Source organism: Elaeis guineensis, chromosome 11, assembly GCF_000442705.2.
Source record: "Elaeis guineensis isolate ETL-2024a chromosome 11, EG11, whole genome shotgun sequence".
Classification (NCBI taxonomy): Eukaryota; Viridiplantae; Streptophyta; class Magnoliopsida; order Arecales; family Arecaceae; genus Elaeis; species Elaeis guineensis.
Genome location: NC_026003.2, coordinates 12,387,697 through 12,400,564, shown reverse-complemented (window position 1 = coordinate 12,400,564; position 12,868 = coordinate 12,387,697). Strand labels below are relative to the sequence as shown.

Sequence of the window (12,868 nt, the reverse complement as noted above, 5' to 3'; positions counted from 1 at the left end):
AGCCTGCCTTGGACTAGATGGCTTATTTGGCCATCCAGTTGGCAGTTGGCACATATAACTATAAGAGCTACCTAGGCAGCTAACTGTAGGTAGGGTGACTGAAGGCTTCCCTAGGCCTGGGGGCTGCCATGTAAAACTTTGTTGGGAACTTCAAAATTTGGCCTGTTGCTTCAATTATGAGCAGAGGTGGTTCCCAAGCTTTGGAGATAACACACATTTATTTTCAAGTTTATCAAGCTATAGATTGGATAGCTGGCCATATCCTACTTGGGATTGGCATGGAGTTCTCTTGTAGAAAAACTTGAATACATTGGACAGACATCAGTACCCATCTAAATCTACTCCCTGTTCCGTTCATTCTCCCCCTGCTCACGTGTCTTCTCTTTCTTGCATGGATAAAACAAAAGTGGAAACCAGCATTTGCCGAACGATCCCCGAACCAGCTGGTTCGAGGCGTGCAGAACCGTAGGTGGCCGACCTGTATGGTTCCGGCATCAAAAATGGTAGAGAGAGGTGGGGGGAGGGAAGGAGAGAAAGGGCCGAAAAGCTTGCCAGAGGCCATCGGAGGCCTGCTGAGGCCTTTAGAGCTCCGCCCTCCTTCGTAAAGAGAAAAATAGAGAGAGATAGAGAGCGAGAGGGAGGGAAAGAGAGGAACGGAAGGAGGGGGAGTGGACCAAGATATCGATGGTGGCTACTAGAGGACCACGGAGACTTCCAGAGGGTGGGTCTTCCTCCTTGCCCTCTGTCGAGTCAAAACAGGTGTGCCGCCCTTGTTTTGATCGTGATAATTTTTTTTTATTGCAATCCACAATGAAATCGGCAACAGAGAAAAGATCTCGGAGAGTTGCTGACTTCACTGTGGATCGCGATAAAAAAAAAAACTATCACGATTGAAACTGGGGCGGTCGCCCTTGTTTCGACCCAACGGAGGGTGGGGAGGAAGATCCCATCCTCCGGGAGCCTCTGTGGCCCTGCGGAGACCACCGCTAGCATCTTTGTCCACTCCCCCTCCTTTTCGTTCCTCTCTCTCCCTCCCTCTCTCTCTCTATCTCTCTCTGGTTCTCCCTTTTCCCTGCTTACTTTGCCGTGTCAGTTTAGTCCAGAATGGAACGGTACGGAGTGTACCAAACCATACCACTAGCCAACAGCACGGGGTCCTGTTCCAGCATGACGAACCTTGGTGGAAACTATCATTTATATTGAAAATAATTATTTTTATCCTTTCTGCATTACTTTATTGCTATTCAAAACAGAATTAGTGGTCCTACTTCTATGTCCTAAATCTTGAGAACTCGGTGGCTATTTGATAATTTTTTTACTACGGTTCATAGTTGGCCATAGATATGGTCTTATTTATGATTTTGCTATCTTTTCAGAGGCCTGTTTCCAAATCCTTTTCTTAATTATTCATCTTAAGGATGAGTAAATTATCGGTCCATGCAAATAGTGAAGTCTTGGCTGAATTTCAGATGCGCCATCGCCTAGCCTATGCTTTGCTTGAACTTATAAAGATGGCCTCATCGCTGTGTGGCCTGTGACATAGCATTCTATAGTATAAAAAGTCTCATCACTTTGCTTGACATGGAGCACTAAGTGTAGGAAATGAAAAGTTATCTTTCAGGTCTATATCTTTCAGTTGTGAAAGTATGCACATACATGTATTTGATGGTTCCAGTTATCATGCATGGTTTTATCTGACCATAAACATAAACTTTTCCCAATCAATAAGTTTATGTCAATCTGGTAAGTAGAATTATCGCATAGAACCTAGTGACCAGACCAATTGTAAACCCTCCAGGCCTCAAATTTCTCAGTTCGTGCTATGTTTTCAACATTTCCATTGATGGGAAGAAAGTTTAACTACTTCTGATCCAGTGTAATAGTTCTGGTAATTCTCAGATCTCTTACAGTTGCTTATATAGCTTCTAGACTAAATTTACCTTTATATAATTCTTATTTAGCACTAGAACCTGCGTAGATGTTGCTGTAGAAGATACAACAAAGCATTTTCTAGTTATTTAATTCACAATAGTGATCAAAGTTTATCAGGCAACTTCCTAATTATTGTGATGGTCTTTTTGGTAAAGTTTTTTTTCATATGCATATAAATTATTTGTCATGTATACATATATAAGTAATAGATGAACTATTAACTAGCTTTAAGATGTTATCGATGCAGAATGACAAATTAAAACTTCTGAAGCCAGGATCTCTTCAACATCTTGGAGAAAATATGCTGGCATTTTTGCTTCATACTGCTATGTCATCGAGACTTCATAAAGTAGCAGAAGTGGAGAGAGAAGAAGGCACCAATCAAACCCAGGCTATCTTTTTTGATGTGCTGGTATTTTAAAAATGAAGACTTTACAAAGCTTTATCTTCTATTGTTTGACAGGAGTATTCTTTAAGTGCATTCATTTTATGAAATTATGACTTCAAGGCAAGGCTGACCGTTCTTCTATCTGGGCTAGTGTCATCACTTTGTTAGTTGCACAAACAATTACATTCTTTTTAGCACAAATTATGAAGATGCTCAATGTAGGTAGGCTTGGACAATTCGGCGATACATGACAAAAAAAGTCCTGCAATATTCCTCAGAAGATGCACAGCCTCTTGAATATCTAGGCACAGGAAAACATTCTCAGACTTAAATTTTGGCATTGATCAATAAATTATGCAGAGGGTGCCTGAATTAAAACTTTCAAAATACTACTTTAGGTTAACTACTATCTGGCCATTGACATCAAGTCAAAGCCAAAAAAAAAAATTTAACAAAAAAAAAAAAAAATCAAGATAACCATAAGAAAGTCATAACATATCTGAAGGCCATCCGTATGAAACAATTTGTTACCAGTGGAGACTTTGAACTCCTAAATGATATGTTTCTAGGTTGAAGAATGAGGCAGAGCTCCTTGTCTTACAATTTGATGTTTGGAAGAAATTTCAGGCGTAAACGAGCTGCAGGCAATCATGCATTATTGCATAATACAAAAGTTGAGATCGCACACATGACCTAGTTTTACACTCATATAAGAATTTTAGCAAGTAAAAGGGCATATTCTATATGAAACCAAGTAATTTGTCTGAAAATTTCTTCTATGTTCAATATCTAATTTGGAAATTAATTTTGCAGGGCAAGTACATGGTTGTATACACCCAACAGCTTGCAAGCATGCTTCATAACTCAGTGATATTGCAGTCGCTTCTAATATGGATTGCATCATTGCTTATGGGTGGTTATCCTGGTGCTATATCATTTGGATTATCATGTTTGAGCATAGTTCTCATGTGGATATTTTCCCTAAGCTTAACAATTCTAGTTGCGTTTATCATACCCCTTATTTCTACCTCTCCTGTACCATATATTGCATATCCATGGTTAGTCGTTGGTTTGTTTGGTGCACCTGCAATGCTTGGGGCATTAACTGGCCAACATGTGGGTTTTTTCTTTCTTAAGAAATATTTGCATCATGTTTATAAGAAGAGAGTGCCTAGTCTATCTCACAGTGTTCAAGAAAATTTAATAAATTGGGAGGCTGAAAGGTGGCTTTTTAAATCTGGTTTTATTCAATGGCTAATCCTTCTCGTTGTGGGGAACCTTTTTAAGGTTGGGTCTTCCTTCTTAGCACTTGTGTGGCTAGTTTCGCCTGCTTTTGCCTGTAAGTTGAGAACCTCCTTCAGCCACTTATGATGTTGATATTCACTGTCTTTAAAAATTGTAACTTGCTCTCATTTGCCTAGATGGTCTTATGGAGGCAACACTGTCTCCCACGCGGTTACCAAAGCAGCTCAAAATCATTACTTTAATTCTGGGTCTGGCTGTGCCTGTTTTAGTCTCTGCTGGTATGATTACTCGGTTGGTGGGGACCATAATTGGGGTTCTTGTCCGGTTTGAAAGGTAGAGTTACACCCTTTCTGTGTATATTATTAAGCCAATATAATCATGTACTATTTTGCATAATTAGTTGAACGTGTTGTTTCTTGGAGCTTTTGTTGTAACCATAATATCCTTGTGCTAATCCTATCATGCATTGATTTTTGATGAAGTCAGAAGAATTCTGTAACTCGTTGTATGTTTAACCTCACTCTGGGTTGGAATGCAGGAGCCCTGGAAGTGCACCTGATTGGCTTGGGAGCCTGATAGTTGCTATATTCAGTGCTGCTGTTGTTTGTCTTATGCTGGTTTACCTTCTTTCCTACATTCATCTTTCAGGTCCTCAATTTTTCTCATTAAAATAAAATTGTCTCATACCAGTTGATTTTATTAAAACTAATTGTATTTACTTGTGTGACATGCTAAAAATAATTCTTCTTCTTCTTCTTTAGATAACATATCTTCCATTGTAGCATGTTATCTATACAAGGGGCTTGAAGGGCAAATCAAATTTTATTCAGCATATCATGCCATTTCACCTTTTCTATTCTGTATCTAGCATGGCCTTCATGCCTTGTCGACCTCTTCTTTTTAGTACAATGACATGAAGACTGTTTAATGATCTACAGCTGATATAATATATTTTTTGAGAACCCCTCCATTTTTGGCCAGAAAGATCCCTTTTTCTTGATGCATTCTTGTTCTTACCACTTCATGATCTGAGAAGTAATGTTAGTATCTATTGCATTTCACTGTAATTCACAGTTTACCTTTAGCTATTTTACTGCGAGTTCGGACTTTGTTTGGTGCAAATCTTCTAAACCATGAAAAGTGTTTGTAGGTGCAAAAGGATTGGTTATATTTTCAATGTGTACACTGCTTGCTCTCACACTTACTGCCGTATCAAGTGGCATTTTCCCAACATTTACAGAGGACATCTCTCGAGCTGTAAATGTAAGTCACTTTTGGCAATTCAATTGCCTCTTTGTGGTAAGAATAGGCATCACACTCCGCTGTTTTCACGGAAATCCTGTATCTTGGCAATAATATTGTCTTAAACATTATATACTAATGGTAAATAATATCTTAGAGAAAAATTAAAAGAGAAGCACTTGGTGGTGACAACTTGATCCATGAGGAACATAATTCAAATGGTAGTTTCATGACCCTACCCATAACTAGATGGCCCAACACCTTGTTAGCACAATGGGACATGAGACAGAACGATTATCGCATAAACCCAGGAAATAATACCCCTCTAATTTTGGCTACCAAATACTATATTTTCTAGGGTGCATTAAGTCTCATAGCCTAAATGACTTGTAGAATCACCTTCCAATATAATATTATATTATAAACCAGTTAGTTATCAATAGGAGTTTGTTTTCCAAAGGATGCAGGTCAGCTTTATTTAAACTTTTGTTTTCAGTAGGGTTGGGTGGGTTGGGGGTGAATCCCATTTCTAAGTTCTTTACTCTCCTAAACAGTCAGAATTCCTGGTGACCAAGTTAATTGACACAAAATCAAGCTTAATTATTGAACTAGATTGACTATTTTGATTGTGTCGATCATACAACATGCCAATCATAAAATGGTGAGATGGATCCATCGTCTATCTTTATAATGCAGTGATCAAAAATATCAAAATTAACTATGAAGATCAATGGGAACCAAAATTGCATGGTGTAATTACTCAAGGTGATGGATAATAAAGTTGGTGCTCAGTGTCATTATCTTATATTGTACGGCAAAAGGGAACATTGATATAGGTGGATTATTAGATGAGGCCGGGAATAGCCCACTGCCCCCATCTTTTACAATTTTGTATTTGGTAGAGCTCCTTGAAGGGCTAGTTTTAGAAAGCCTTGGAGAGTCAATCTGATTACGTCAGGTTGTATTTAAAAGCTGACGAGTCTATGTATTCCAAGAAAAAACTCTTGCATTTTCTTTTATTCCCCTTTTGTTTCTTTTAAGTGATGAGACCCAAATAACTATGATTTTAATTAGATCTTTCATTTTAAGGAATTTAGATAAACTAGAATCACTATCTAAATTAAGAAAGGATGTGGGCCATATTGGTTCATCATGGTACCTTTAGAAGCGATTATTCTTTTAACTTTCATTTTAGATGTTATGAATCAGATTTCTAGTCTTTTTGTTTTTTTATTTTTCCTAAATCATTAGAATAAATATTGGTGGATTTCATGTATTAGTATTCTTATGGATCATGGGCTTGACCAAAAATTGTATGTACTACCTTTCCTCTTTGTCAAATCCAATTTCAACTTTGATCTAATCATCGTGTTAATTAGTTTTTTTTTCATCCTTTTACTTTTTGCACCTTTTTCTGGCAAACCTCTCTTTTTTGGGTCTCTTTCCTGAATATTGTTTCCTTAAAAATATAGTCCAAGTAAACTCAACCTGGCCAACAGATAACAGAAGGGAGAGGAGGAAAGACAAAAGGCCCAATTCATGGATTTTGCTGGTTATCTCCTATTGGAGTTAGATGATTTTCGGCATGTAGATTTTTTCATCTCATGAAATTACGTAGTGGAATAGTAAGATTAAAATAATTTTAATTCTAGACATGCTTGGATCTAATCCTACAATCACCTAGGGATCTTTCTAAGCATGCTATGAAACAAATACAAGATCTGATTTCGAGAGGAGGATCGAATCTATACCTGAATCGCTTCTATATTTGTTCAAGATTCGGATCTTGGGATGTCTACGGTCCTGATCTAGCCACACAAATGTCTGACCTCCACAGGTATCCATCGGGATCAATTTTAAATATTTCTTGTTGTTGTAGATTCGTCATACATCCTAGTCTTTTGGATCCTTGATCAACGGTTGATCTTTTTTCGCGATCTCAATACTTGAATCGTAGCCTTTCTCCTTTTTCTTGGCATAGATGGGATTGCCCAACCACCTTGGGTGTGTGGAGATATGGGACGCCTAACACTTGGGCATGGGATAGAGATGAGAGGGAGAGGTGGGCATGGACACAGGGAGAGAAGATCAGAAAATCAAAATTTCAATTAATTCTCAAATCCTAAGGGAGCACCTCTTAAATAAATCCCTTATTGGAGTCCAAATCAAACACCAATCAAGGTTAAGAGGCAAGTCCTTATCATATAAGGACTCTTTCCTCCCTTTGCTGATTTTCTTTTAAAGAAAACCAACCCAAAAGGAGATAGATCATGCCCAAATAGGAAGTAGAGGGGGTGCCAACCTATTCTTCTCATGCACGCAAGAGAGGGGGCACACACCCTCTCTCTTTCTCTCTATGCAAATAAGAGAGAGGGGCGCAGTTGGCGCCCCACCTATTCCTCTCATGCATGCAAGAGAGGGGGTGCACGCCCTCTCTCTTTCTCTCCACGCAAATAAGAGAGAGAGGGGTGTGCTCTCTTCCTCCACGGTTTTTCTAGGGGGCATGCGCCCCTAGAGCTTCCAAAATAAAAAGGAGGCGTGCAACTTCTCTGGATCTTATCTAGAGGTGGCGTTCGCCCAACTTACCTTTCCATTTAAACCACGCCAAAAGAGGAAATTCTAGGGAGAAAAATAAAGAGGCAAGGTGTCAACTAATTCGCTTGATCCAACCCACATGGGGCGTCCAATTTGGTGCCCCTTAAACCCAAATCCAAATGGAATTAGATTAGGTTCAAGGCAATCGATTGACTTGATCTAATCTTTATCCAATAAGGAATCCAAGTCCAAAGAAGAATTGGGTTTAACCATGTGCTATCATGGTTCTCCTAAACTAAATAGGATTTCACTAAATGTTAATCCAATAGGAACTTCACAAGCCCAATTGGTCAATCTAAGATTAAATCCCTTAATGTGTGACTCCATAGGTTCAATTCTGTCTGGTAGCGAGACATACCATGATCTCCATCATAGTATCATTAAAATTTTTTTCAATGGGTTGGAACAATTTTAACTTACACCCATTAAGGATCATCGATCCAGAATGATCCTAGTAAGTTCTCACAATCCATCAGTGACATCTAGCAATATGTAGTGGCAACCCAGCAGAACTGAAAGTAGAATCTCTAGATATAGTTACCGTGTGATTCAATTCTTCTATCGAGAGTCTCGATAGGATGTAGATCATGAAAACTCATCAAACCCTAAGCATCCGTCATATGCAAGACTAATTAGCTTAAGTCCAATCATGAATCTCATGAAAACTCCTTTCGATTATCACACTACTGTGACCACAGACTTAAGAACTCGACCTCTTAGGTCGCACAGGACTACTCAACTACTAAGATTGATGGATCCTCTATGAGAGTACGTCCTACTCCTACAGTGAACCTACTGCAGCCAACGAACACCGCAAGGCTCCGAATGGCTAAGGATCATGTTTATGTGTTATCAAACTACAGCAACCTCACTGTGAGTAGCCGAGGCACTGCAGGTCAGAAACTACTCAACTACAGCATCGAGATAGTCACTGATGAGTGAGTAGACATCCAAGTGACTTCTTATTTTTGGTCATGCTCAGTACCATTGTTCTCTAACAACCACCTGTACTCTCGCTGCAGTGTCCTACACTGTAGACTTGAGACTCGTCTATCCAAAGGGAAGCAATCCATGCATTGATCTTGATGGATCCATCATCGTCCCTATATGATCTAATGATTGGGAGCAATTCAGGAGTTAATCTATGACACGTCTCAAATTCTTAACGCTTGAGAATGTGTCATTGTCTATTAACCTCTTGGACGATTCATAGACATTACACGAATGGATAAGAAAAAGCTTATTTATTAATTTCAACAAAGCGAGTACAAAAATATCTTAGAAAAATATAATGTGTCAGCCAACAATTGATTTTTCAGATCATACATCTAACAATCTCTCACTTGACCTAAAATCAATTGGTCATATACTTAAGATCCATCTTCTCAAGGTGGACTTCAGTCTTCGACTGGCTCAACTGCTTCGTTAGTAGGTCTGCCACATTATCCACGGAGTCTACTCTTCGTACCTTGACGTATTTCTTCTTGAGATAGTCGCATATGATGTGAAATCACTGCTCGATGTGCTTGGATTTTTGATGAGATCTAAGCTTCTTAGCGAGAGCTATGGCGTCGTTGTTGTCACATTATAAAGGGATGGCATCATTCCAAGCTCTGCAATGAATTTTTTATACCAAAAGGCTTCCTTTGCAGCTTTCGAGGCGGCGATATATTCAGCTTTTACGGTAGAATCAACAATGATCAGTTGTTTGGAACTCTTTCAACTTATGGAACCATCATTGCAAAGAAACACATATTCTGATGTAGACCTATCATCAGAATTAAACATAAAGTCTGAATCAGTATGTCCCTCAACCCACAAGTTAGGACTTTCTCCAAAGATCAAGAACAAATCTTTAGTTCTTCTCAAATACTTAAGGATGCTCTTCACAGTAGTTCAGTACTCTTCGTCTGGATTCAACTGATATCTGCTCGTGACACTTACAGTAAGACTATATCAGGTCGTGTACAAACATGGCATACATGAGGCTCTTTATTGTCGAAGCATAAGGAATTTTGCTCATTCACTGAATCTTCTCAGGTGTGCTAGGATACTCTTCTTGGAGAGATTAATGCCATGTCTAAGGGATAACAGTCTCCTCTTAGAGTTTTTCATGCTGAACCTCTTCAGCACTTTCTCTATGTACATCTTTTGTGAAAGGCCAAGCATCCTATTCGGTCTATCTCTATAGATCTTAATTTCTAGAATATAAGATGTTTCTCTTATGTCTTTCATGAAAAATTTTTTGGACAACTAACTCTTGACTGAAATCAGCATGAGAATATCATTCTCAATACAGAGAATGTCATTCACATACAATATGAGGAATGTGACAACCCTCCCATTAACCTTCTTGAAAACACAAGACTCCTCGTTCTTGATGAAATCAAAGGATTTGATTGTATTATTGAAATGAGTGTTCTAACTCTGAGAAGCTTGCTTCCATCTATAAATGGACCTATATAGCTTGCAGACTTTGTGATCTCCATTACTGGAAGTGAAATCCAAAGACTGTTCTATATATATTTCTTCCTTAAGATATCCATTTAGGAACGTCGTTTTCATATTCATCTGTCAAATCTCATAATCATGATAAGCTGCAATGGCAAGCAGTGTGCGGATGGATTTCAGTATGACTGCAGGCGAAAAAGTATCCTGATAGTTAATGCCTTCGCGTTGACTATAACTCTTCGCCACTAGCCTAACTTTATAGGTCTCTACCATACTATTTGCACCTATCTTCCTTTTATAAATTCATTTGCATCCAATGGGTACAATATCCTCTCGTGGATCCACTAAGATCCAAGCCTGGTTCGAATGCATTGAGTCAATTTCTGACTTCATAGCATTCAGCCATTTCTCGAAGTCGATGTCTGACATTGCCTCATCCTAGATCTTAGGATCAACTACTTGATCCCTATCTCCCACGAGGAATACTTCTTCTATATCCTTTGTAAGCATATCTAAGTACCTTTTAGGAGAACGGGAGATGCTACTAGATCTACAAGATGGAGGAGGAATAACTACATCTACTGGTTCAATAGATTTAATCTGATCTAGAGTTGGCTGCTCTTCAGAGACTCTTCGAGCTCAATTAGCCTCCCACTACCTCCATTCTGGATAAATTATTTTTTCAAAAAATATGGCATGCCGCTTACAATCACATTGTGATCCTCTGAAAAGTAAAGGTAGTATCCTATTGATTCTTTAGGATACCCTATGAAGCAAGCTTTCATAGATCTAGCTTCTAACTTGTCCGCCATTTGTCTTTTGATATAGGCCGAACATCCCAAATCTTGAGATGACCCAGACTCGGTTTCTTATTATGTCATATCTCATATGGTGTGGTAAGAACGGATTTAGAGGAAACTCTATTTAAAATATAAATGGATGTTTGTAGAGCATGGCCCCAAAGAAACATAGGTAGGTCAGTGAAGCTCATCATGAACTGGACCATATCCAATAGGATCCTATTTCTCCTTTTCGATATCCCGTTGAGCTGAGGTGTATCAAATATCCACTATAAGACTATGCCGTGATCCTTGAGATATCTCAAAAATTTTTCACTAAGATATTCCCCTCGATCTGATCGAAGAACCTTAAGGGTTTTTCTGTTTATTTTTCTACTTCGTGTCTAAATTCTTTTAACTTTTCAAAAGCTTCAGACTTGTTTCATATGAAACACATGCTCATGCTGTGAATAATCATCGATAAAGGTGATGAAGTACTGATAATCATCTTTGACCTGCACATCAAATGGCCCGCACACATCAGTGTACCAGGGCAAGTAGTTCAGTGGCCCATGTTCTACAAAGGATAATTTAGTCATTTTTTCTTGAAGGCAGGATTCATAAACTGAGTACGACTCGGAACTCAGTGAGTCAAGGATCCCATACTTTTTAGTTAATCGTGTCCTCTTTCAATGTTACCAAGTCCAAGGTGCCATATAAATTTGTAGTTCAGTCATCTTTAGGTCTGTTGTCCTACGGCTTTCACTAAGTACTCATTAATATTTACAGATGCATTGGCATGCAAATGATAAAGACTATCAATTAAAAAAGCTCTTGCAATCAATTTATTTCTCAAATAAATAAAAAAAAATTTTTATTGAATTTGAATACAAATTCATCCTATGCTAGCACAGATACAGAAATCAAATTTCTGCTAGCTACAGGAACATAATAATAATCTTTGAGAATTAATCTATATCCTAACGGTAATCGCAGAGGGAATGTTCTAACGGCGACTGTAGCAACCCTTGCTCCATTGCCGATGTGCATGACCATTTCTCCTTCCCTCAGTCCTCTACTTTCTACCAGATCCTGCATAGAAGTACATATATAAGCACTCGATCCAAAGTCTAATACCCAACTAGAAGTGGAGGAAACCGTAAGATTAGATTCAATAACAAGCAAATCGGACTTACCTTCTTAAGGTGCGTCCGTCTTTTGTTTCTTCAGGCTCTTCAGGTACAGCGGACAGTTCCTCTTCTAATGGCCATCTGAATCGCAATGGAAACATTTTCCCTCGCTAGCAGTAGCCTTCTTTGGAGTGTCCTTTTTCTATGGCCTGCTCTCATTTTTTTGCTTCTTCGCAGGTTTCTTCTTCTAAGTAGACTCTCTTAGAGGAAGACGCTTGCTCCACAACTAGAACAATGCCCCTTGAACTTTTCAAGGTCTCCTTATTGCTTACCAACATTTTCATCAACTCAGGTAAAGTGTAGTTCAATTTGTTCATATTGTAGTTCATAACAAATTGAGCAAATGAACTAGTAAGGAACTGGAGGATCAAATCCACTTGCAGTTTCTTGTGAACAGGAATGCCCAGCTTCTCAAGTTGTTTCATATCCTGGATCATTGTCAAACAATGATCGTGGACAGATTGTCCCTCATGCATTTTAGTATTAAAAAGTTTTTAGAGACTTCAAATCATACAGTGCGGCTCTACGCACCATACAACTCTTGCAGGTGAGCAATCATGGCCTTGGCAGTAGGCATATCCTTATACTGGCTGTGCAACTCATTTGACATTGAAGCCAGAATGTAACACTTCATCTTATTGTCATTTTCCATCCATTTCTCCTATGTTGCCGCTGACGGGCACTTGGATGGTCAGGTAGAATGGGGGGGTTTTGGTCAAGCACATAGCCTAACTTCTCTGAACTCAAGACATCTTAAGTTTTCTGAACCAGTCTTTGTAGTTTAGGCCAACTAGTCGGTTGGATTCAAGAACGCGGGCTAATCGGTTAAAGGCTAACATGGTTAACTGCAAGAGTAAAGGTTCAAGTTAGACATTGTACTCAGATTTTCAAATTTATTCTAAGAATTTTAAGAAATAAATTAGACTCTCACTATTCTCACGGATCTTTCACACTCTCCATGGAGATACGGAAATCTCTACGCTACTAGGGTTCCTAGTGGGTACGATATGCGCGCACTTCATATGATAGATATTGGTGGCACGCTA

At 38.8% G+C, this 12,868-nt stretch overlaps 1 protein-coding gene across 6 annotated transcripts in view; it reads left to right on the top strand.

The window, feature by feature from the left end:
* Positions 1-12,868, top strand: part of LOC105061205 (uncharacterized) — a 42,662-nt gene that overhangs the window by 23,518 nt on the left and 6,276 nt on the right. For all 6 annotated transcript variants that reach the window (XM_010945180.4, XM_019846025.3, XM_010945182.4 and 3 more), the window contains 5 exons: positions 2,180-2,344; positions 3,134-3,659; positions 3,742-3,898; positions 4,104-4,213; positions 4,716-4,828. In XM_010945180.4, the coding sequence (XP_010943482.2) occupies positions 2,180-2,344; positions 3,134-3,659; positions 3,742-3,898; positions 4,104-4,213; positions 4,716-4,828 (1,071 nt within the window). The remainder of the gene's footprint in view (positions 1-2,179; positions 2,345-3,133; positions 3,660-3,741; positions 3,899-4,103; positions 4,214-4,715; positions 4,829-12,868) is intronic.